The 25852-nt window shown below is 31.6% G+C and overlaps 2 protein-coding genes, 1 long non-coding RNA gene and 2 pseudogenes across 6 annotated transcripts; 3 read left to right on the top strand and 2 right to left on the bottom strand.

Moving 5' to 3' along the window:
* The first annotated feature begins 140 nt into the window (after positions 1 to 140).
* On the top strand, positions 141 to 2670 carry LOC149894235 (uncharacterized; annotated as a pseudogene). The gene is made up of 7 exons (XR_016449023.1): positions 141 to 462; positions 652 to 877; positions 983 to 1098; positions 1175 to 1354; positions 1435 to 1462; positions 1493 to 1538; positions 2235 to 2670. The product of XR_016449023.1 is annotated as an uncharacterized LOC149894235 (transcript).
* Positions 2671 to 3761: 1091 nt separating this feature from the next.
* Positions 3762 to 5200, top strand: LOC149894234 (uncharacterized). Its single transcript, XR_016449048.1, has 3 exons — positions 3762 to 3789; positions 4344 to 4558; positions 5066 to 5200. It is a non-coding gene; the product is annotated as an uncharacterized LOC149894234 (long non-coding RNA).
* Positions 5201 to 6160: 960 nt separating this feature from the next.
* On the top strand, positions 6161 to 8032 carry LOC149894233 (uncharacterized). Its single transcript, XM_090077697.1, has one exon. It carries the CDS (start codon positions 6161 to 6163, stop codon positions 8030 to 8032), a length of 1872 nt encoding a protein of 623 aa, XP_089933823.1.
* Positions 8033 to 15952: 7920 nt separating this feature from the next.
* LOC149894232 (uncharacterized) lies at positions 15953 to 20884 on the bottom strand. Of its 3 annotated transcripts, none has more exons than XR_016449027.1 (8): positions 20836 to 20884; positions 20060 to 20304; positions 18326 to 18512; positions 16934 to 17063; positions 16673 to 16743; positions 16484 to 16587; positions 16238 to 16402; positions 15953 to 16112 (listed from the first exon to the last, which is right to left on the bottom strand). XR_016449027.1 is itself a non-coding variant. In XM_090076221.1 (7 exons), exons 5-7 carry the CDS (start codon positions 16498 to 16500, stop codon positions 16052 to 16054), a joined length of 243 nt encoding a protein of 80 aa, XP_089932347.1. In that variant the 5' UTR covers positions 16501 to 16587; positions 16673 to 16743; positions 16934 to 17063; positions 18326 to 20304; positions 20497 to 20842; the 3' UTR covers positions 15953 to 16051. The 3 variants fall into 3 exon arrangements, 1 of the variants encoding a protein (XP_089932347.1); XR_016449026.1 differs by having other exon boundaries at positions 20497 to 20842; XM_090076221.1 differs by having other exon boundaries at positions 18326 to 20304; positions 20497 to 20842.
* Positions 20885 to 23306: 2422 nt separating this feature from the next.
* Positions 23307 to 24660, bottom strand: LOC149894231 (uncharacterized; annotated as a pseudogene).
* Positions 24661 to 25852: the final 1192 nt, after the last annotated feature.

Below are 25852 nucleotides of genomic sequence, written 5' to 3'. Positions count from 1 at the left end.
AAATAAACATAAATAAATCATGCATGTGTGTTTTTTTATACAAGCATTTTATACAAATTTAGAAATTAATTTTATAAAAATTTACATTATATTTTATATAAAAATTTTACAAAATATTTTAATAATAATTTACAATACTAACAAATTATTTTTATAAAAATTATGCAAGCATTTTATACAAATACATTTTTATCAATTTTATATTTTGATATATTTTGTAAAACTATCGTGATTGTGTTGTTTTTAATTTTTTTTATAGATTTATATTATTAAATAATGGCTTATCCTGGTAGAAATAGAACCAAGAAATTGGATTTTGTAGACACTCAAAAGCTTTCTTCAACATTTGTTCTTTTATGGTACAAGGACTGTGAGAAACATAAGCGTCATACACCTCCTATATCACTTTCAAATACACTTTTTAAGCAATATTCATCCGTTGAATGCCTTGAGTTTCAAGTAGTAAGTGCATTAAAATACAACTACAGATGACAATTACGGTATATACTTTAATAAGTCCACCCTAAAATATAAGCCCCTTATTTTAGATAAGCCCACTTTTTAAAGATGTTGAAAAAATTGAAGCCTGGTCTTCAATTATACTATTTATGGTATGTAGATATATAAATTTAATGTTTTTTTACTTAATAGAAAAATGTAGTGAATGTATTCATTGCAAATAAACAACATTCAGCTGTCATAATATATAAGGGGTCTATTACCCAATGTTGTAAATTTGAAACATCATTGGATAACTTTATGGACGAATTTGGTGATGAAAATCCTAGCAGTGATGAAGTGAGTAAGTTTGCCCTCAATTATATTGAAGGCAATGCTGTGGGAAAAAGAAAACATTATAATGAAGACCCATCTTCAGGTAACTTGTGACAATTACAAGTATAATATTATATTAATTTTGTTATAAATTTACTATTCTGTGTATGTAACTACAACTTTTAATTGTTCTTGTATTTTTCTATAGATTCAGACAATATGGCACCAGTCTCAGAACGTATAGGCCTAAATGGACCTAAATACAAATCAACTCCTAAATCAAAGGTGCTGAAAAAAAACGCATTAATGAAGACCATTCTTCAGGTTATTTTAATAATATTATTACAATTTCGTTGATGTACTTTCTTGAATATATTTTTATTGTCCGTTTCATTTATAGAATCAGACTCCTTTGCATCAGTTTCAATCCATCAAAAAGGATCGTCTAAAAAAAGTGAAGTAGAGATTATGGCTTTGGAAAAGCGCAAGCTTGACATGCTTGATGACAATGTTGATAATGATGCTCCCAAAACCAAACGCTGTGGTACACCAAAGTTGAGCAATCTGTCTTGTTTAGAAGGTTAGTTAAAATGCTGTATTTTTTGAAGCTCTAACATATTGTACTTGTACATAGAAGTACTCTATTGTTTTTAACATTAGCAATTTTGGTTGAACAAAAGAAACTTCTCGTTGAACAAAGGAAGACCAACAAACTTCTGGCTGAAATTTTACACCCAATAGAAAATGAATCTATTAATGATAATGTAAGTCCAATTTAATTTTTGTACTTTAGTTGGAAAAAGCTCATCCAATGAGTGCAGCACTAGCTAGTATTGACCGAATTAAAAAAAGGAAATATTGATTGCTTCAGGAAAGGGTGGAGCATTAAGGTGTTGACTTTTTGGTAAATTTTTGGTATCTCCAGTTTCCAATATAAAAAACAGATGAACTTTGGTTTGAAAGTAAGTGAAAAGTCATTGGTTTTATTTAATTTTTGAAAGGTCACCCACCATGACCCTTGATTACAAACTGGCTCCTATATATCATTGAATTTTTTTTTCTTCAAAAGTATATTAACCTGGGTCTCAAAAGAACTAGTATTTTAAAGTGTTTTCAAAGTTCGTAATCTTTTCTACTGAAAGTTTTAATAAAATAATATTGCAAACAAAATGTCATAAAAAAAGACCTTTTCAATTTTTAGTTAATTGTTTTTTATATATAAAATTTAAGCAATTTATTTTTATTTAAAACCATTATTATTTCTGAAATCTCTATGAAATTCTGAAAAAATCTCTATAAAGTTCATCTGTTTTTATATTGGAAACTGGAGATACCAAAAAGTCAACACCCTAGTGGCACATTTACATATATTAGGTTGCTTAATTTGACCGTGCATTGAACAAAGTTTACTAAACCAGATTGTTTACTAAATCCGAACTCATCTGTATTATAATTTTTAGACCGTGTATCCTGGTTTTGATGGCGATTTTAAATTAAATGACATTCAAAAACGAGACCCGTGTAGCTTCTCAAGAAAATTTATTGTATTGCGATTTGGAAAGGAGTTTGCTTGCACGCGTATTTGTGAACCAAATGGACCAACTGCAAGCATTCATATGGACAAAGAAGAAGTGCAGGAAGTTAAAGGTGCACTGGACAAAGTTTTCAAGACTTACAACTGGCGTGTTGTTCGAGCGAGTATTAATCAATTTTTCCGAGACAATAAAAGTAGTAAAAAATAGTTTGGTAAAGACTTAACAAATTAGTGAAGTTTTTATTGTGGTGCGGGGTCATGAGCGATTTTAGCTGTTTTGTGTTTACAATATGTTTTTGTGTTATTTTGTGCATGTGTTATATTTCTGTGTTAAACAAATACACAATCTATTTTATTCTAAATTTTGTTGTCGTTTTGATTTTTTAGAGTTACCATTTAATATGAATTTAAAGTGTACGTCAATGTTAAACTTTCAGCGCTGTTGTTAAACGCGCTACTGCTGGACGCACTGTTCGTAGACGCTATTCGCTTAACGCGCTAATGTTGGACGCGTTGCCGCTGCTGATTGACGCGCTGCGGCTGGATATATTGTCTACATACTCCAGGAATGTACTTGTTCTCATTTATAATGCTATTTTAAACATTGTTTAGGTGATCCAATGTTTATTGCATTTTTATTGTCAATATTGCAATAATAATAACTTAGTTTTATTGTCAATATTGCAATATATTGCGATATTATTGCCCAATAAATTGTCAATCCATTGCAAGCGATTGGCAATATTGGCCAATTGTAATTGCAATATTATTGCAATTAAAAAAAAAAAATGCCGATTAGTGTGATCTCATCTTTGAAGTAAAATTTAATTGGGGCTCTTCTTTATGCCTTTTTAAAGTTCTACTTACAGTTGATAATGAACAACCAAGCTTTTGAGATATTTCTCTTTGAACTAAACCTTGTTCATATAATGCAGCAATAATTCCTCTTTTTTTACGTGAAAGTTCTGGCATAATATAGCTGATAAATTTTTATACTAAAAATAATAAACGATAACAGTAAAATAAATAAATAAATAATTAAGTTCTAAGTATTTTTTTAAACAACATTCTCTTTAAAAATATACCTCAAACCTTCAAAATTTATACTTTAGATAAAAAATAAATTTTTTTGGTCGTTAAATGTTTTGTTCCACGACTTTTGGCCACCACTGTATGTATGTATGTTAGTTGACAAAAAATGATCTTCTTTTTTTGCATTTGTTTGAATGTAATGATGTAGCATATCACATTTGTTTGCACATAAGAGAAGCAAGTCCATACATTACAGTGTAAAAAGTTGTTGAACATAAGTTTGTCAAAAAATGTGTTAATTGTTATTTTTCTGTTTTTATTCAACATTTTATCTTGATTAAGTTAAATAATATGTATATATTATTAATAAGTTAAAAATAATATATTATTTATTTTTTTTACAAGTTAAAAAAAGATAACCTAAGAAGCTGGAATTTAAAACTTTTAAAGTAATAACTTTTTTTATTTTTTTCAAATTTAAATTTTTTCAAGTTTTGTAATTAATTATAATTACTTTTGTAAAATTATTAACATAATGTTTAAAGTGTGATTTTTCCCTCAATAAATTACTTTTATAAATGTGTGTATATGTAACACCCTTCACACAAGCAAGTTAAACACAGTTTATAAAGAATTTATGTAGAATTTTTTGTTGTTGTTGTTAAAAGTTGCACAAATAATAAGATATAATTTGGTGTATAAGTTGATAGGAAATCATTTAAATTGAGGTCCTGATAGGATGCATGAAAAATAATGAAAAAAAAAATAGAGTACAGAACATGGATGTTTCCTATGGACACAGGAATGTTTGATGTTTGCCCGAGTAACAATTTTATAATTAAATCCTTTAAAAAACGTCGCAAGAAAACAATCTCAACCAAATTCAAGTTATTTTTAAAGAGCATTTTTTATAATAAAACTATTTTTTTAAAATGAGTTAAGTTTTTAAACTATATATATATATATATATGAAATGTAAATGAGATAAAAATTACTATTTTAGTATATGGAGAAAAAATAAAAATGCAGTTCTAGAAAAGTTTGGAAATAACCATCAAAATTTTTTTGTTTCCCAAAACGATGATTATTCGACTGTTTAAGTATCATAAGGCTATTGAAGATAAAAATGGAATTTATTAATGATTTCATTGTACCTCATTTTAACGAGTATTATGAGTATCAAAGGTGCAGACATAGTTACAAGCAAATGAATGCAAGGTATGTTTGAGTTAAAAATATTATATAAATAAATTTTTTAATAAATGTATGAAGCTATTTCTATTCATATTTGAATGAAACAGTGCAACATATCACAGTTATTTGCACATAAGAGAAGCAAGTCCTATTATTAAAGTGCAAAAAGTTGCTAAATGTAGGTTTATTAAAGAATGTCATCTGGTTTTATTAAACATTTTATGTAAATAAAGATTTTTTATCAAGTTTGAAAGTATTTCCAACGTTAAGAAATAATATGTAAAGTTTTTTTTTCATCAACTTTAAGAAACTACACAAGAAGCATCACTTGAATTTATTGATATGAGGAACTTTCATCAGATTTTTTTTTTATTTTATTACATAATCAAATTATAACATGGTTAAAAAAGTTGTTAAATAAACTAAAAGTAAAGTGTAGAATTTACCATGAGTATAAATGTGTTTTCAAGTAACACCCTTTATATGTGCTAGTTGGAATCCATGAAAGATTCCTAAAAATTTTGTTTTTAGAAACACTGGTGTCACATACAACAAAGTTCGATTCGGTCGATAAGTTGAAAATCATTTGAAGAGAGCTCTTGAGAGAATAGCATAACAATTATTTTATTACGTTTTTGTAGGCTTATTTATAAATGTATGCTTTTTTTTTTTGTATGGTTATATTTTAACCATACAAAAAACCATTAAAAAACGTTCCACGGGACCTTTAAAAAACGTTTGCAAAACGTTCTTGTGCCCACTGGGAAATCTGATCGATAAAAGCGAATTAATGGAGTATGTGAAGAAGAAAAGACCTGTGGAGAATACATGAAAAACAAGTAAAGTCTAAGCAGGAAATAGAACCAAAATATGAAAGGTTAAAAAAAATTAGAACTAATCCTTTGATTGTAAAGATGACAAACATTAAAACGGGTGAAGTGACTGAATACAAATCAATTTACAATGCAGGAAAAGAGACAAGACGTACATGGCTATACTTTAAAAATAACAATGGAAAAGTAAGCCGTGGTTATATAATCGAAATTCTGAAAAGTACGAAATATGAAGAATCAATGTAAATTTTCAATTCTTTCTAAAAAATTGAAAATGAGTTTAAAAAATTTTTTTCTTTATATAAAATGGAAAAGAAAACGATCAAAGAATTACGAAAAGACGCCAGAGACCTGGTGATAAAATATTATTACAATATGAAAAAGGCCGAGCTCGTTGAAGCAATAAAAAATACGAGGTTGGTGCCTGCTGCAAGACCGGTGCCTGCTCCAAGAACTGCTGTTGTAAGGCCGGTCCCTGCTCCTCGTTATATTGTTCAAAGGCCGGTGCCTGCTCCTCGAAATTTAATAAATTTTAACGATCCTGTCGTTGTTGCACCTGATTCTCAAAGACCGGTTCCTGCTTCGAGACATATTCTCAACAAGCCTGTTACCAATTCAACGCCTGCGCTTGCTCCTGGTTTGTTTTCAAGGATGACGTCGACTGTTAGAAATGCGGTTGTCAACAGTTTTAACCGCGTGCTTGCGTCTATTGATCCATACGATCCAGAGTCAGTGAAGAGAACAGTTAGCGATGTGGGAAACGAAGTGCGAAAAAAAGTAGACTCTTAAATCGATGGCTCTCAAATCCATTGCGCGCGCAACAGTTTACAAACCACTCATTCATTTTACACTGTCCAATCATGCGCTGAATTATATCACCAAGCAATTTTCTTACATCCCTGAAAGAAATTATCAAGACGCTTCCGCCTTTTTAGACTTGACAGAAGACCCAGCGATAAAAATACTAAGCGAAAACAGAAATACAAAAGCAAACCTTGTTTTGACATGTGAAATGACTCGTGTAAGCATTACCACTGGACAAGAAACAACTCGCTTTTTCTCCTTTCCTTCAAAATATGAAGTTGTGCTCGAGGGAACAGATTTACAAGAAAATCATGTAGCATGGAAAGAAAGAATTTTGGAAAACATGGTCAATTACAACAAGGAAGGATCGAATCGGAAAGTTTCTAAAATTTTAAAAATAGACATTAACTTTATTAATTACACTCCCCTCAGCGCTTCGTCATACATCGAGCTTCCCAGAGACCTGAAAAACAAAAAGGCAATTACTAATAAGGAAAACGAAGACAATGAATGCTTTAAATGGTGCGTTACCAGAGCGCTGAATCTGAAAAATGACCATAATGGAAGAATTTACAATGAGCTCATTGAAAAGTTTGAAGAGTTTAATTGGGAAGGAATTGATTTTCCAGTCAAGCTCAATAAAATTAAAAAGTTTGAAAAAAACAATGAAGAAATTAGCATCAACGTTTTTGGATTCGAAAACAAAAAACCTTACCCTTTACGAATATCAAAATGTTTAGGCCGAAAGCATATTATTGATTTGCTGCTCATTTCAAACGAAGACACCAACCATTATTGTCTCATCAAAAGTTTCAGCCGATTTGCCTCCTCTTCAGTATCAAAAAGTAAAAGAAAGAAATATTTTTGCAGAAATTGTCTTCAATATTATGACCATGAAGAAAAGCTTCAAAATCATCAACCTTATTGTTATAAGCACAGCTCGGTCAGAATCGAACTTTCTAAAAAAGGTACAACCATTCAGTTTCAAAACAAAAACAGGTCGATGAGAGTTCCGTTTGTGGTGTATGCCGACTTTGAAAGTTTCATCAAGCCTATTAATACAGATGTTAAGTACGATAACGAAAAATCTTACACCAAACAATTTCAAAAGCACGCTCCAAGCTACTTCTGTTATTACATCAAATGCTTCGACGAAACCGTTTATGAAGGAAATCCTGTCACTTTCACGGCAACAAACGAAAATGAAGACGTTGCACAAAAATTTGTAGACATGCTTGAAACAGACCTTACAGAAATTTTCAACGAGATTGATTTTAAAAAAGAGATGGCTATAACCTCTGAAAATGAAAAGGATTTTAAAGCTGCGAAAGACTGTCACATTTGTGGAGAAGCTCTAAAAAATGACAAAGTAAAAGACCACTGCCACATCAATGGAAAGTACCGAGGAGCTGCTCACAAAAAATGCAACTTGGATAATCAAATTCCTAAATTCATACCGGTCATTTTCCACAATTTGTCCGGTTATGACAGCCACTTGTTCATCAAGAAATTAAGTGGAGGAAAACTAAAATGCATCCCCAACAACGAAGAAAAATACATCAGCTTTTCAAAAGAAATCAAAGTAAGAGAGTTTGTTGATAAAAATGGTACACCGCGTGAAGTATGGCGAGAATTGCGATTTATCGACAGCTTCAAATTCATGGCCTCCAGTTTAGATAGTTTGGCTAAAAATCTAACCAACGATCAATGCAAAAACGTTGCCAAATATTACTCCGGAAACCAGTTTGAATTATTGCGTAAAAAGGGCGTTTACCCTTACGATTGGGTAGACTCGATTGAAAAGTTTTTCCGAAACAAAAGTACCTCCAAAAGAAGCGTTTTTCTCCAAGCTCAACGATAAAGGAATAGAAGATGAAGACTATGCACATGGTCAAAAGGTCTACACCGAATTTGGCTGTAAAACGTTCAAAGACTATCACGAGTTATATAATGTTTCTGACGTTTTAATACTGGCTGACGTTAATGAAAATTTCAGAAATGTTTGCATTAAACACTATAAACTCGACCCCGCTTGGTACTACACTTCTCCTGGACTGGCCTGGGACGCTTGTTTGAAAATGACAGAAATAAAATTAGAGCTTCTAAGCGATCCTAACATGCTGCTCATGTTTCAAAAAGGAATACGCGGCGGAATAAGTATGATTTCAAACCGGCTTGGAACTTCAAATAACAAATACATGGGTGATTCTTACGACCCCACCAAAGTGTCTAAATTCATCCAGTACTTAGACGCCAACAATTTATATGGATGGGCCATGAGCAAACCTCTTCCCACTCGCGATTTCGAATGGATCACTAAAGACTAGCTTTTAAATTGGAAATCCATGCCATGCATTTTAGAAGTCGATTTAGAGTACCCTAAAAATCTTCACGACGAGCACAACGATTACCCTTTAGCTCCTGAAAGAAGGATCATCAAGAAAGTAGAAAAGCTCGTTCCAAATTTAGACAATAAAGAAAAATACGTTATCCACTATGAAAACCTTAAACTATATGAACGATTAGGACTGGTCATTACAAAAATACATCGAGGCATCACATTTAAAGAAAAACCTTGGATGAAAAAATACATCGACCACAACACCAATTCAAGAGCAAAAGCTCCAAACGATTTTGAAAAGGACTTTTTCAAACTCATGAACAATTTAGTCTTTGGAAAAACCATGGAAAACATTGAAAATCATGTAGACGTCAGACTAAAGAAAAAGAAGCTAATAAATTGTCTAAAAAGCCTAATTTCGAAAGTCGCACCATTTTTGATGAAAACTTAATCGCCGTGCATATGAAAAAAACAAAATTGGTCTATAACAAACCCATTTATTTGGGAATGAGCATCTTGGATTTAAGCAAGACCCTAATGTTTGAATTCAATTACGACTACATCAAACCAAATTATAATGATTGCGCAAAACTCCTCATGACTGACACCGACTCACTAATTTACGAAATAAAAACGGAGAATTTTTACAAAGACATTGCCTATGACGTTCTTGGCAGATTTGACACAAGTGATTTCGATAAAAGCCATCCTGCTATTAACACTGTTGGTTACAAGGTTGGTGTTAACAAAAAGGTCATTGGAATGTTTAAAGACGAAACCGGAGGAAAGCAAATTAAACAGTTTACAATTTTCTCATTTTCCCTCCTCACAAGTCTCTAAACAAATATCAAAATATTCCGTTACTGCCTAGAAGTAACAGGGGTTTATTTATTGGTAAAACTGGATGTGGTAAGACAGCACTTTTACTTAATCTGCTTATTAATCCAGGATGGTTAGGCTATAATGGGTTAATGGTATTTATGGAAATGTCCTTCTTAGCTAGAGCATTGTGTTAAAAAAAAAAAGCTTTAAAGAGAAATAACCTAATGTAACAAAAAGTAGAATTTTTGATAATAATGAAGCTACAGTTCAAATAGGCATATCTATTTCTTCACTTATCGAAGCAACAGCGAAAGAAAAGTAAGCAACTATGGGATATTGAGTTTATTTTTTTGAGTCAGGATTAGATGTTCTAGATCATAGAGAATTATCATCAGAAAACAAAAACCTTGTTGGTCTTTACAATGTGTTATTAGAAAAAGTAAATGCGAGGGTTAATGTACTCGTGGAAAACAGAGAAATGTGGAGTGCATCTAGATTGCACATAATTATTTTATGTTTGTTAATGCATTTCAATTATTGAGTTTTGGAGATTATGTCAAATGACTTGATAGAAACCACATGGGTTTGTCGTTATACATTAATTTACTTAAACAGCAAATGGAAAATATAGATGTGGATTTAATACTTTACAAAGCAATGAAAAATTTGCAAAGCAATGAAAAATATAAAAATGGAAATCAATGTCAAAATGTTAGAAATTTTAGATGAGAATAAATGTACTAATTCTGAATTGAATAATAAATAGTATCTAAAGAAAGTATGCAAATAATATTGTCGAAAAATAAGACACTGTTTAGATCTAAACATAATCCTCCATTATAGCTAGACATAAATAAATATAATAAATGTGGATTGGTTAGTTTGGAAACGTACAACTCATCACCAAACGTTGCTCAACAAATAACTACTTGAAGTGTTCATTAAACGGAGTATCGTGGAATGTCATTTACATACCAGAAGGTAGTTATGAGTCGAAATCTATTTAAAGTGCTATACAAAAGCAGATGGAAATGAATGGTCATTGTAATAGTACTAGCGATCAATACTCTATAACCATATCGGCAAATGAAAGTACATTAAAATTTATGCTGATGTTAGAAAAAAATTATCAAGCAGATTTTCAATTAGATGAACGTGGAACTATAAATAAAATATTGGAACAAGCAGATTACTTTGAGTTTTAATTTTTTCAGCTTTTTTATTAAATGCATAATGTCCGACCTGTAGTAACAGCATTTTTATGTAAACAGATAAATTAGAAAGAGTCTGCAAATATACAAACAATCTTTACGAAAAAAGAAAAAGATTATATTGATGTTTATCCAATCCTAACAACAGGTTGAGTTTGAAACGTGACGATAAAAATGTCAGCGATCCCACAATTGCGCCTAAAGCGCTAATAGAGTTGTTTAAACTTATAGTAAATGATGAAATAACATATAGAGCTTTGCATTTTTGATAAAATTTATCATCTTAGCGTAGGTAATGTTTTAAGTTTTAGACTTGTTGGTACACTAGAAAAAGAAATTGTAAACTCACAGAAATATATTTGTGAGAATAATTTTTTTACTAATATAAATGAATATTGAAAATTCGTCAGCAATCAACCCGCAACAAATTCAAGTGAAAGCGGTGTATCACTATCATAAATAGAATAAAGCTTTATTAAAAAATGTAGTGATATTGTGGTGGCAGAGTTTAAGCATGAATAATCATAAAATGTTAACAATCCAACTTGTGCCTAAGATGCTGCTATTAAAAATTATCTTGGTAATAATACATAGCTTGTAAAAAAGATTGGTGGTAAAATAGAGTGGTCCGTCGGAATTAACAGAATAGCATATTTGGCAAATCTTATTGATGATCAAGGTGGTGCTAATAAAAATTATGTTGATAGTTAAACACTGATTGTGAAAAAATCTGGCTGCACAATAAATGGTATTTTTACAAAAATGTGTCTAAGTTTATTAAAATTTTGATGATGCAAGCTGTTGTACACTTGAAATCAGCAAGAAGATAACCTAAGTAGAATCTTCGAACATTCTTGAACTCATTTCTCTGTATAGAAATGAGTTTTTGTAGTTTTTCCAGTAAAATCTCGCTACTCCACAGTGGGCCAGGTGGTAGACAAAACCTCAAAAAAAAAAGTTCGAAATACTTCCGACTACTTAGTATATTATGTATATAAGAGCATAATATATGGTTTAAAACATTATTTGTAGTTTGATAGTACATCATAAATGTACAATTATCATTTACAACTGAATATATTTAGAAATTTAAATATTAACTTTTATAACAAATATATCATCTATAACTTTAACAACGAATAACTTTTAAATTATTTAATATATGCGAAATTAATTAACACGAAAAATGCGATAACAAGTTCCAAGATCTTGTGTTAAACTCACAGTTTCATTTTGAAATATAAAGGTAAGATTCTTATTTATAATATTAAAATATTATATTAAAAGTGGCGCATATAGTTTAGAACCTGCTGGAACAGCCTATTAATGTCAATAATATTAAACTGGCCTAATTAAAATATAGCTGAAATGAAAATAATGGCCATATTCATGTTATATTAGTTTATAGTGGTTGCACTAATAATGTTAAAATTATTTTTTTGTAGTTGGTATGAAGATAAGTGATGTCCATAAACGTATACGGCATGACCAACTAAAGCCTAGTGATAGATCATTTTCTTTGTCTATAGAAGCTATTCTAGTCCCTATGAATTTGGGTTCTACTGGATGTGCCGCCTTTTTTAAAAGTATATCAAAAGAAATGGAAGGATGCAAACAGGGGAAATAAAAAGTTTGAGAGTAAAAATAAAAATTGGTTGGCTCAGGACTTTAAATCTACATACAGTAATAATATATCTGAATCTGAGAATTCTAGTCAATCACATAAGATTTTTGGAAGACCAAGTTGCTCCATTGAAGATGCATCTGACAAAACCAAAAGAAGAAGAATCAATGATGTTACAAATAACAATTTTACTACTGATGAGTTGCTCCACTCAGCAAGGCTTAAATTAAGAAATGAGTTCAATTATGAGGCTGCGAAGCAAGTTGCTGAGATATCAGAACCTTCTTGTCAATTTAAAAAGTATACACCTAATGAAGGTCTGCCATTAATTATAGATGGTGGCATGTCAAAATTAACCTACCAACTAATCAGAAATGGAGCTGAAGAACATGACTGCCATATATTTGGTCTAGGAATTAATTCGTGCGGTTTGACAAGGGGTTACGAAACTAGCTTATTGTCTCAGCGTTTCGTTTAGCCACGCATGCGTGCAAAGATCACTGTTATTGCGCATCATTTTCATTATAAATCATTTGATTTAAGCGTTAGCAACACTATTTTTAATTTAACTGATAATGTCAATTTTTGTTCCTGATAAAGTGTTTTTGCGGGGGATTCTTCTTCATTACTTTAACATGAAGAAAAGTGCTACCGAATGTCATCGTATTTTGGTTGAAGTTTATGGTGACCATGCTCTAGCTGAGCGAACGTGTCAGAAGTGGTTTGCACGGTTTGAAAGTGGTGATTTTTGTTTGGAAGACCAAGAGCGACCAGGACAGCCGAAAAAATTTGAAGATGCAGAATTGGCAGCATTGCTCGATCAGGATTCTTGTCAAACGCAAGAGGACCTTGCAAAATCGTAAGGAGTTGAACAATCAACAGTTTCCAGACGCCTCAAAGCCATGGGTATGATTCAAAAAATGTCTCGTTGGGTTCCACATGAATTGAAAGACAGAGAAGTGGAAAGAAGAAAGACCATTTGTGAATTGCTGCTTGAAAGACAGAAAAGAAAGGGATTTTTGCATCGAATCGTTACTGGTGATGAGAAATGGATTTATTACGAGAATCCTAAACGAAAAAAAGCCTGGGTAAAGCCAGGTGAACCAGGTCCATCACAACCCAAACAGAATATTCACTGTGCAAAGGTTATGCTGTGTATATGGTGGGATATGAAAGGTGTGGTGTACCATGAGCTTCTGACACCTGGTGAAACTATTAATGGAGAACGTTATCGACGACAATTAATGCATTTGAAGCAAGCTCTGGTCATAAAACGACCAGATATGAATAATAGACATGATAAACTCATTTTTCAGCATGATAACGCTCGACCACATGTCGCGAAACCTGTCAAAAACTATTTGGAAAATGTCGGACGGGAAGTGTTACCCCACCCGCCGTATTCTCCGGATATTGCTCCTTCTGACTACTACTTGTTCGATTGCATGAATAACGATTTGATTGGACAGCGCTTCACTTCTTCATCGAAAAATGGGTCTCTGATTGGATCACTTCTAAGGATGAAGCATTTTTTCGACACGGAATTTGTAAATTGCCGGAAAGATGGGCAAAAGTAGTGACTAGCGATGGACACTATTTTCATTAATGTATTCATCCATTTAGTTTTTAAAATAAACCTTCAATTTTCAATTAAAAACCGCACGAATTAATTCCTAGACCAAATATATTCTTCATGCAACAACATAAGATTGTCCAAAGCTAACTGCTATCCAGAGAGCATCTTTATTGATGATTATTCAGCACAAGTACCACTACAAGAATTTTTTAAACATACAGTAAAAAGACTCTGTGAGATGCAAGCTCCTGTGATCAGCACAATGCTAGGTGGTTTGACCCGGTTGACTTTGCGTTGCAAGGCCGGGTTTGATGGGGCTACTGGGCAAAGCGTCTACAAGCAAGTGAGTAGTGAGGAAGCTGGAGATCGTAACTTAAAAAAAGAAAAACCTTTGTTCATTACTGGCTTAGCACCACTAGAATTCAGTGTGTTCTGCAATAACAAAAAAGTACTATTATGGCGTAATGACAAGCCATCATCTACTGCTTATTGTCGTCCAATAAGATTTTCTTTTCAAAAAGAAAGTAAAGCTGTTGTCCTAGAAGAAGCAAAATATTTAAAATCTGAAATAGAAATATGTGGTATTTTTAATGTTACTTTTGGTGGAAAAGAACTGGTTGTCAAAAGTATTATTAAACTGACCATGATTGATGGCAAAATTCAAACTATTCTGTCTGATGTGACTAAATCAAATCAATGTTGCTCTGTGTGTGGTGTGTCTCCAAAAAACATGAATAACTTAGAAATGGTGCTGAAATTGGACAATGCTAGTAATTTAGAACTGAAATATGGTCTTTCTAGCCTGCATTCCTGGATTAGGTTTTTTGAGATGGTATTACATATTGGATACAAGGTGGAAACTCAAGTGGCAATCTAGAGCTATTGAAGATAAGGAAAATGTTAAGCAAGTGAAAAAACGTATCCAGACAGAATTTAAGAACCAAATGGGACTGGTGGATTTCCCAAAAAGTGGAGGGTCTGGTAAGTGAAATTACATAAATCATCAGGTTAACTATCACATATATGCAATTTGTAGGTACCAGTAATGATGGAAACACCGCCCGACGAGCCTTTGCAAACTATCAATCAACTGCCAAAATTTTTCTTTTATTTTATTTTTACATCATTCTAGTCACTTTATCATCTGGATTTGGAATTGATACTGTCAAATTTAAAGAGTTTTGTATTACTGCTCTTAAACTTTACATATCTAAGTATTCCTAGTATTACATGTCACAATCAGTACACAAAATTTTAGTCCATGGCCATGCCATCATTGCTAGACAGTACTTGATAACTGGACTGATGTCAGAGGAGGCCCAAGAGGGCCGCAACAAGGATTTTTAAAAGTTCAGGGAAGATTTCAGTAGAAAGACTTCTAGAACACAAATCGCGACCTGGTTAACAAACTACTTGTATCTAGTGATTCTGTCATAACATCATTAAGAAAAGGTCATAACAAAAATAGTAAGAGTTTTAAAAAAATTTCCAGTGAAGTTCTGGCTTTGCTGAGGGAATCAGCTCCACCTTCTTCTTATTCTTATTAGCTAAACACAATTTGTTGTTTGATATTTGAAAAGACGGTTAATTAAAAAAAAAAAAATTTACTAAGCTTATTAATTGTAATTTTGTTATCAAAAATTAAAATATTCTTAATAAAAATAAATATTATTTCATAATTAATGATTATTTATATATCTAAATGGGTTTGGGGAGCAATTGGGTAATAATTAGGTTTTGTCCACCATGTCCCATATACCTGGCCCACTGTGTACTCCTTAAAAAATTAATATTAAGACAAAAAAATACCTTAATCTTGGCCACTTTCGCCTTTTAGGACAAAGTTCTGTTATATCATACATTTTTTAAATGTAAACTTTTTTTGAACGTTGTGAAAAGGCAGTTAAATAAATCGTGACGTCACAGAAGAAAAAGAGCACAAAAAATATGTAACTTACTTGCCATTTATCAAAAGTGAACTTGTCAAAACAATTTCAAGTTTCTGTATGTATTTCAAAAATAAATAAAAAAAGACAATTTTGACATCTCGCAAATAAATAAGCAAATATTCAAGTTTCACTCGTCCGCCTTTCAAACTCTGACAAAAAGAATTTGTGAAAGAATGAGAAATCAAAAACGTGCAAGTACAAAATAATTTACAAAATTATGACAAAAATAAAAGAAGTTATTGTAATGAAATTTGAACAGAAGAATTTCAACGATGACAGTGATGATAAAGCGAACGAGTAAACTATTTAATTTTTCCACAACAAAAATTACATTAAAGTAAGTAAACATGTATCTTATCATCTTTGAACAAAGGCGTAAGAGAGCAATTCTGTTGCCGTAGGTCGTAACGTTGGGTCTCTAAATGAGAAATTAAAAAGTTTGCGTTTTCATTAAAATTTTGATAAAGTATTTTAAAAACTTTGAAAATTCAAAGTTTATAAAAAAAAAGAAAAAAAAAAAGAAAAAGAAACGGTCATTTTTACCTATTTAAACAGTCATCTACAAACTTTTTGCATGCAGCTGAGGAACCATCTGGGAGAATGGGTATTGTTGGCCCGTATCCAATCTTGAAAATGACAGCAAATGGTTCAAGTTCAGACCAAGGTGGTTTTGCTGTTAGCATCTCTATAACAGTACATCCAAACAACCTATAAAGAAAAAGGAAAAACATGCAGTTACAGTACTTATGTAGTTTTTGCATTTAACTAATGGTCCATAGTTGTACTCACCATATATCAGTCTTCATACCATATACATCACCTTTTATAACTTCAGGGCTTACCCAGTAAGGTGTCTCAAGAAAAGCCGCGTATCTTGTTTTTGAAAAATATGCCTGAAAAATATTATTAGAAAATAAAAAGATTTTTACTAAGTAACTATACTTATAAAAAAAATTTACTCGTATAAAATAATTTTACTTCAAATTCTTTCAAAGCGCCAAAATCAGCAAGTTTGCAGTTACCACCTGAGTCTAATAGAATGTTGGCACCTGTGTAAGTACAAATTAATTGCAACTCACAATAAAATTACATATTAAAACTAATACTTTACTTCTAGCCTTAAAATACTACTAGTGTCTAGTACTAAATTTGATACTAGTAGCCAGTTATAAAAATTTATACAACTTTGAGTTCACGTTTGGTTAAACGTACATTTAGCATTATAAACAAAGAAAAGACCTTTAATATTCCTGTGGATGATGTTTTTAGCATGCAAGTAGACAATCCCTTCAAGAATTTGATAACAGTAAGATGATGTCACTTTTTCCTCTAAAGCACCATCTTTTAATATTTTATCATGAATAGACCCCTAAAAAGAAAGTGCGATTTTTAAATAACTTTTTCTAAAAACATTCAAAAGAAATACAGTAACTCAACATCTGATATTCTTCTTCCTACTTTACTATTTATGTAAGTTTGCTAAAACTGCAACTTTGCTGCTGTCTCAAAGCAAACAAATCAATCTGTAATTACAGAAACTCCAATCATAAAAACTACATTTTACGTTGAGAAATTTAAAGTTTAACTTAGGGGTATCCAGAAGTTTTTGTTAAAGAAAAAAGATCTTTCTCAAAGAACTAATCATGTGATGTAGAATTAAAGCATTAAGTAAGCATATTATGTTTTCTTTTGAAACTTGAATGCATACGTAGTTAGCTTTTTAGGCTTTCTAGCAAGAGCACTTTCAAAAGGAAAAAAAAAACAACAACTCATTAACAATGATTCTCTACTATCTTTACATCAACATAAAGTCTAAAAACTGCTGTCTAATGATCCCAATGAAAGAACCATTCATGATAATCTTTGTCTTTAAAAATTTATATACCCAATCAGTCTAAGACAACTCCAAAAGCAACACATGTAACCTTTTGCCAACAGAATTTGGCCAGATTCAACAAAGGTAAATGGCATTTGTCTGCATTTTGATGGAGAGCAAATCCCGGATATACTTGACACTTTGGTTGCAAAAAATTTAATTTATCATGTGCGGGTATTATAGAATCTCAAAGAGCAGTTATCTGGTGAGGCCAATTTGAACCTACATGGTCACCGCCATGTTTAAATCAAAAGGTCCCCTTCTGATCCACTGCATGGATAAAGGAAAAACCATGTGCTCAAATGTATCAAAGACTTCCTCTAACCTGTTGTTAGTGTCATTGAGAAGCAATGACTAGTTAGGCACCAAAAACAAGAAAATCTTCCATGAGAGGACAAAACCTCATCTCAAAAAAGATGTTTGAGAGCCTACTCGAACAACGAAGTCATTTCAATAATCAAACATTCACTCCACTAAATTATTGGTCACATAAATATCAGAAACTATTATATGACAAACAGCTACATGGGTGAAGTAAAACAAGCAAAAAAAGTCAAAAAAGACAATTAAACAAGAATTTTTTAATGAACAAATGTAACTCAATAATACAACATTAAAGAGATTTTTCTATTTGGGAAAACTACAAAAATATAGTAAAAAATTTAATCTTAAAAAAGTGAATTAAAATTGATTAAACCTATAAAATCCACTCACCCCTTCCTTATATTCCATAAATATAGAAAGCAATGTTTCACCTGGAAATGTTTCAGCTTGAGATGTGCCAAAATATTTTAAAATTCGCTCATGATTCAAATTTTTATAAAGGTTGATTCCATATTGAAGTTTTTCCACCTCTTTCAATATGATATTATTAATGACTCCAATGTCAATCCATTTAACAGCGCGTTCTTTGCCAGTATTTAAATCTTTGCAATGATAAACCTAACAAACAAAAAAATATTATTAATCATTTCTGGAAAAATTTGTTAAATAATAAGTTATTACACAGGCCGACAGAACTTTTCTTCTTCTAGTTGTAAAGAAAGTTAGAACTGTTTGTGGACAATTAAATTTCAAAACTTACCCCTTTTTTTATTAGACCAACTTTTTTTAACAATTCTAATTTTGAAAGCTCCCAAGATTTTTAATTTACATTTTAATTTACAAGCTTTGTTGCAATTTGTTGAAGAATTAAAGGGAACAGAATTCAATAGCTTTTTTATTTCTTTCTGAAAAATCTTTTTCATTAGGAATAATAAACTTTTTTGAAAGAAAAATTTGTCATGAACTCTGCACTTTTGTTGATGGCAAAAAATTTAAGTACTTATTCAAAATATTTTTGTAATAAGGAAAAATGCACTCTGAACAAATACTTTTTTGACAGGCTAAGATTTTACCTAATTCCTAACTTATCCAGTACCTGTTAAAAGAAACTTTGTGAGCCCACTTTTTAATGATAGCATACAAACTACCAAATTGAAAGCTAATTCATCTTGCGTTCTCCAAATAAGAACAGCAACTTTCCACCAAAAGATGGTTGCCCTAACATATAGTGTATGCAACCAATAATGTTAATTCCATTAACTGATTTTGTCTTAGTTGTTGTAGAAGGGTAAGTTTGATCTTGAACTAACAGATTTCCATTTGTATATATAAATCAACAATAACTACTTTTGTTAAAATAATTATTTCAAAATTAGTAGTGTTTAAATGTTAATTTTGATTTAATATTAAGAACAAATTATTGAGACTTAAACTTCAAGACTTTCAATCAAAATTGACCTCTGTTATCTAGTGTTACTGAAAACATTTCGCCTCTAATCCCTTGGCTCAATGTGATGGCACCATGAGGCGATTTTTGCTTACTGCCAATTTCTGATGATCCTATCTGTTAAATAGGATCATTTGAAATAATGCTTGCAAGATATGTCGTAAGCCAGTTTTACAAAAGTGACTCAGACCTCAAGCAATAATTGTAAAGCATTTTGTAAATCTTTTTTTCTTTTTTTTTTTTCAAAGCTTTCAATCCTTGTTCACTGAGTTTTAACTTCTTCATGAGGATAAACTTGAGAAATCAATAAAAAGATGCTTTTTTAAATTATAAGAATAGACAACTTTTCAAAGAGACATAAACCACACAGAATTTTAACATCAAGGCATTTAGGAATCAAAGTAGACTTGTGAAAATGGTGCATTAATCAAGCATTTTTCTTTCCTAAACAAACAAGTAATAAGAAGCAATTGATTACAAATATTGCAAAGTGCAAGCATCAAAATCACACAAAATAGTTGATAGCCTTGTTCTGATACTAATTATACATTAAAAATGACAACTTTTATGCTATTTAGGAAATGATTGTGTGAGGAAAAAAAAGAACTGAAATGGGAAAAATAGGTGTCATTTTTGAACTTTACAAAACCAAATTACCTTAAAACAAGTGTCTTTTTGTGTTGAATTGTGTTTATTAAAACAAAATAAAAGATATTACCCTTCCAATTTCACCCCACCCAACTAGTTTTATTTGCTTCCAATTGAAGTTAGCATAGCTTTCAGTTTCATTTGACATCAGCAAATCATATTCATTAAATGGCAGCTTGTTGTCACTATTAAGATATTCACAATCAAGTGTTGTGGCATCACTACTAGAACCACTGCTATAACCAAGACTTGACACAGATGTTGCTGGTTGAACGTTTTCAGACGTGTTTAATGTTTCCGTCGGACTTAGTGCATCTGAAAAGAAAGATGATCAAATAAATTTATAAAATACTCTGAAAATCTGGCAGCATATCTAAACTAAAGTGCAAAAAAGCTTAAACACTTGATAACAAAAAAATACTTCTGATGAATTTATGAATTATTTTCTTTTAAATAATGATAGGTTTTTTTTTTTGCAAGGTAAATTTAAAAGAAAATGTTCTTAACTGTGAAAATATTTGCGTGGGCTTGAAACTTTTCAACCTCTAAAATAATTGTCTTTTCAATAGTTCGTCATTGTTTTATTAAATTACTTAGTTGAACCATATAAGTAGTAGCATATTGCGGGTTCTAGCGCATTGATACCCTATTATATTGGTACCCTTGCTTATTGAGCCTTTGATGTTATGGCTTTTATTCAAAAAATCTGTGTAGAAGTTATAAAAAAATTTCTTGCCACAATATATTTTTGTGATGATTCTTTTTGTTAAGTTCTAAATTTTTTTTCTTATTGAAGTTTTAAAAATATTTCTTGCCATGATTATGTTGTCATAAAAAATTTCTTACCGCAATGATTTAATTTTATTTTCTTCTTTTAAAAAAAATGTGTTTAGCGAGAACAAAGCATGCAGGTGAATTGAAAGCGTTATTTGATCTTTTGTTCAATAATATGAGGATGGTGTGTTTGAAGATAAGTAAAGAAGGAATTTGTGTGAAAACAAAAACAACGATAAATTTAATGTTTGAAGTGGAACTTTTTGCAGATCGGTTTGACGAGTACGTGTTTGATTTTGAGGAACCGTTGTATGTGGGTATTGAGAGTTATATGAGCGAGGTGTTTAAAACGGTGAAAAGTGGTAGCAAGTTGACTTAGTCGATTTTGAATGCGGGAAGTTTGAAAATCGCTGTGAGATCTTTAGACCAGTTTGCGTATAATATTAAGGTGAGGACGGAAAGCGTTCAAAACGTGAATTTGAGTGAGAGCTATTCTTTTCGGTCAAAGAGAAGAATTTTGGCTTCGAGGTTTAGCTATATGTGTAAGATGATAAAGCCGACCTCGGAATTTAGAGTAAAGGGTGTTGATATTTTCAATGGAGACAAGCGGTGTTTTTTCTGAGAGCTTTAAGTTTGGAGAAGAAACTGAGGACGAAGTGAAATTTGATTTGGTGAGTAAGTCTGATCAGCTGTATCGAGTTTCAAAAATAGTTTCTTTTTCGAGCGTGTTGGATGTGTTTGTGGGAGAGACGTTGATGATTTCATCCACAGGAGAAACGGGGATGGTAAAAGTGTATTTTCTATGAATTTTTTATTCTTGTCGAATAAAAAATTTTAATATTCTTTGAATCCAGGAAAATCTGCGATTTTTTTCAAATTAGAGAATGGCACCTAAGAAGGGAATGCTTGAGAAGGGTGAATTGGGTCCGAGCAGTAAACCGGATCCAATAGATTCGTAGCCTATGTCAGTTTTTAAGAAGGGCCCGTCTCCGTTGACGCTTTTAGCCCATGGTCTTAAGTATAAGCCAGAGCCAGCTGCGGTTAATTTCATTCCTTTTCCGTTTTTGTTTAAGTAAACTATTCCGCGTCCAGCGATTTTGTCGACCATGGCAGAACCGGCAGAAGCTCCAACACCTGAAAGAAGACCAGTTGCAAGAGCAGGGACGACTCTTGTGGCTAGAGTGCTTCCGAGCATGCCGAGCAAAGGGAGTAGCGCACCGATGAATCCTCCCTCTACTTTAGAATTGTGCATGAGTTGTTTTTTGCTGAGTTTGAGCGTGACTCCTTTTCCGTTGCAGTAGGCTTTTCTAATTTTGTTCAATTGGGAGTTTGTGTCTGCGATGATGTGATTTCCTTCTAAATCTGAATGAGTGAGTTTTATGCTGACTTCGGTTTTGTCTTGAATGGTTTTTTAATTTTGTCAGCTTGTCCTTGCGAGATGTTTAGTCTGATATTTTGATAATTGCTCATTTTTAATAGAAAAGGAAAAAAAAAAATCACCGATTGAAAGCGCTTCCAGAGAAAAGTTCGGATAAAGTTGAGGAAATTCTTTCTCTGATGTGATATCTGACGATGATGTCTGCTCCTCTAAAATCGATCAAGTTTCCATTTTGGTCGACAATTTGCGTTTTCATTCTTGAAATTTTGCTTACAACGATAGATAAGTATATTAAGTGAAAAGGTTTTTCAACAATTATGTAGCCGGGTTCAACCTGTGAATAAAAGGAGTAAATATCGTTTGTCGTTTTTCCGTCTAAATAAGACAAGCCGATAATGTCGTAGGTTACTCGGATCACTGCAGTATCTTCAATTCTTACTATGTTTTCAGACTCGTAAGTGTCGATGACGCTTGTGACTTTATTATGGTCAACAGTAAGGGTCTGCGTATCGTTATCGGTATATCGGTATGAACAGATATTTTGAACCGATAACGATATAAAATGATAACGATTTCAAACGATATGAGTTTGTCTATAAAACGATAACTTATCGTTTGAAACGATAACCAAACGATAACTTATCGTCTGAAACGATATTAACCGCTTTTTTTTATCGGTTTATCGGAATATATAAAAATAACGAGAGTACCGATATTTATCGGTATAATAACGATATTTTTTACAAATATTCCAAACTTTTTTTTTTTTAAAATGCCAAATTTTAGTTTAAATATATAATAAATCTTCAAGTCGAGTCAAGATGTCCTTTTGCCTATCTTTACCGGTTTTACGAGTTAATCCTTCCCAACTGTATATATTATCTAGATGTCTAACTTCACAAAAATTCTGTAAAGAAAAAGTGAAGCAACACTGTTCTCCAAAATGAACCCCAGGTTGAACCTCTCCCCACTCCTGATTTTTTTACATTTAATCAATCATATGCATTAGTATGCACAATATATGTTGTCAAAAAAATCTGAACTAAGTGCTAAATATGTATACTTCCAAAATTAAAACGCATATATTTTGGCTTTTTTTCTTCCAAAGTTTTAATAAAGTCAGCCAATATGGCAGTCAAAATAACCCAATAATATTTATTTATTTCATTTACAAAAAAACCATAATATAAATACATTTGTATCACAAATGATATTTAAGTTAATGCTTGTTTAAATTAAAATTTACCACAGCAGATTTTAGCTTTTCTCCAAAACTTTTTTGTCCTATGTTTCTTTTATAGTTCATCAAAGTTTTTTTAAATTTGTGATGAACTGATTCACCACATTGTTCTGCATAGCTACCTAAGCTAATATTATTGCAATCTACTAAGGTGAGAATGTGACACACTAAAATATGTATTTTCCATTAAACTGTTAAGTCATAGCCAAATACATCTTTTGTATATAGTTAAGAAAATGAACTTTTGAAATCTTCAATTTTAACAGAAATATCTGTACCCATTTCCAAACCAAACACAGCTGATTTTACTAATGAAAATTTACGCAAACAATTATTGGTAAAATATCGATTTTTAAAGTAAAACCCCTCTCCAACGTATGTAACTGGGGCATAAATGAATTATTATTGTTTCCACCTAAACCTACACCATGATACCCTCTCAATAATATGTAATGTGTTTTCAACCAGCTTTGAAAAGCTGATTAAACATATTAAAGCAAAGTACAAAGTTTATCCACAACTCCCATCATAATGTGAAGCTCAGGTGGAGGAACAATGTATTCAAGAAAAGTTTCTTGATCTTCTTTTAAGTAAATGAAACGAGGAGCTATTACATTTTTGTATTCCTGCATTTTCAATCTTTTTTTTCCACCATATACATATTGATCATAAAATAAGTCTATGTAGCCCAACGTTCTTAGTTTCTCTGCTTCAAGGGAGCATTCTCCTTCACAATACAGACAGGCATATTTACCAGAGTGACTTGAAAGTTCTAAAAACACTATTTGCATACTTTAGGTCAAGTGCCATATTGAAGTTTACTTCAAGTTGGAGAAGTGCCAATAATTTTTGGAGATTTCCATTATCCTCTAAGACCTTCTCCACAATGGCAAGAATATAGCATTCCTTCACACCAGAACCTTCATATATTTCAAAGGCAGAATAATGATTTTTTGGATAGAAAACATTAATAATAACTTTTAAGAAGTTTTGACCACCACTTAAAGATATACAGAGTTTCCTGCAATTCAGTCATTTTAACATTAATAATCGATTCTACAACACTTGTTAGGTTCCTGTGTAGAGTAGAACATGATTTTTTGTTTTTATTTTTAGAGAGTTCAAATGCATTTGATAGCTCCATAACATTTTGAAACAAGATATGATTTACTTTCTTTCTTTTTGACTTAATTTCATTTACTCCAGCTGTAACAGAGAGAAGATTTCTACCTGTAGACATCTTGAACTGCTCTACACTTACAATGCTTTCACTCTCCATTTTATGCTTAAACAATCCAGATGCTACTTGTTCCGCATGTTTATCTCCAAGTGAATTACTAATATCTACGATATTGGTTACAGCTTTACTTTTGCAACGCTCATGAGAAACTCCTCTAAAATTAATAGTAAGAATTTTGTAACAGTTTTTGAAATAAGTAAATACAGTGAAAAATATACTGAAAAAACTATAAAATAACATAAAGAGAAAAAATGTTTTAACTGATCTTATTTTAACCTTATTTTTAAATTATAAAATCATAAATATAAATAATCTATACTAAGATTTAAATAGCAGAGTCCACAGATTTTTTCAGCTACATTTAAAGTATTTGACCCTGGCTAATTATTTGTCTGGATACATATCAGAGGTTCGCCTAATAGTACTTCTATTTACCTGAAATAGATTCTTATTATGATATACATTATTCTACCTGAAGTATATTATATAATACCAATATGTATGTGTTTGTGTTAATATACACACACACACACACACACACACACACACACACACACACACACACACACACACACACACACACACACACACACACACACACACACACACACACACACACACACACACACACACTGGCTAGAGAGTATATCAAAGGTACTTTGAACTATATACATATTAATGGGTTATTTTGACTACCATATTGGCTGACTTTATTAAAACTTTGGAAGAAAAAAAGCCAAAATATATGCGTTTTAATTATATACATATTTAGCACTTAGTTCAGATTTTTTTGACAACATATATTGTGCATACTAATGCATATGATTGATTAAATGTAAAAAAATCAGGAGTGGGGAGAGGTTCAACCTGGGGTTCATTTTGGAGAACAGTGTTGCTTCACTTTTTCTTTACAGAATTTTTGTGAAGTTAGACATCTAGATAATATATACAGTTGGGAAGGATTAACTTGTAAAACCGGTAAAGATAGGCAAAAGGACATCTTGACTCGACTTGAAGATTTATTATATATTTAAACTAAAATTTGGCATTTTAAAAAAAAAAAAGTTTGGAATATTGTAAAAAATATCGTTATTATACCGATAAATATCGGTACTCTCGTTATTTTTATGTATTCCGATAAACCGATAAAAAAGCCGATAATATCGTTTCAACCGATAAGTTATCGTTTGGTTATCGGTTCAAACGATAACTAAACCGATACTATCGTTTC

The sequence above is a fragment of the Hydra viridissima genome, unplaced genomic scaffold (assembly GCF_058129835.1).
Source record: "Hydra viridissima isolate aposymbiotic clone 2 unplaced genomic scaffold, HvirCarnegie_v1 scaffold_1, whole genome shotgun sequence".
NCBI lineage: Eukaryota > Metazoa > Cnidaria > Hydrozoa > Anthoathecata > Hydridae > Hydra > Hydra viridissima.
The sequence above is the reverse complement of the archived record's forward strand: the minus strand, read 5'-3'. Positions and strand labels throughout refer to the sequence as shown.

What these genes read in the sequence shown, in the direction of transcription:
- LOC149894232 (XM_090076221.1), bottom strand. An exon ending in GTAGATGACTGTTTAAATAG is followed by an intron (nt 16,113 to 16,237) that starts GTAAAAATGACC and finishes TTTCTCATTTAG; the next exon opens with AGACCCAACGTTACGACCTA.
- LOC149894233 (XM_090077697.1), top strand. Translation starts at nt 6,161, where the DNA reads ATGGCTCTCAAATCCATTGCGCGCGCAACAGTTTACAAACCACTCATT.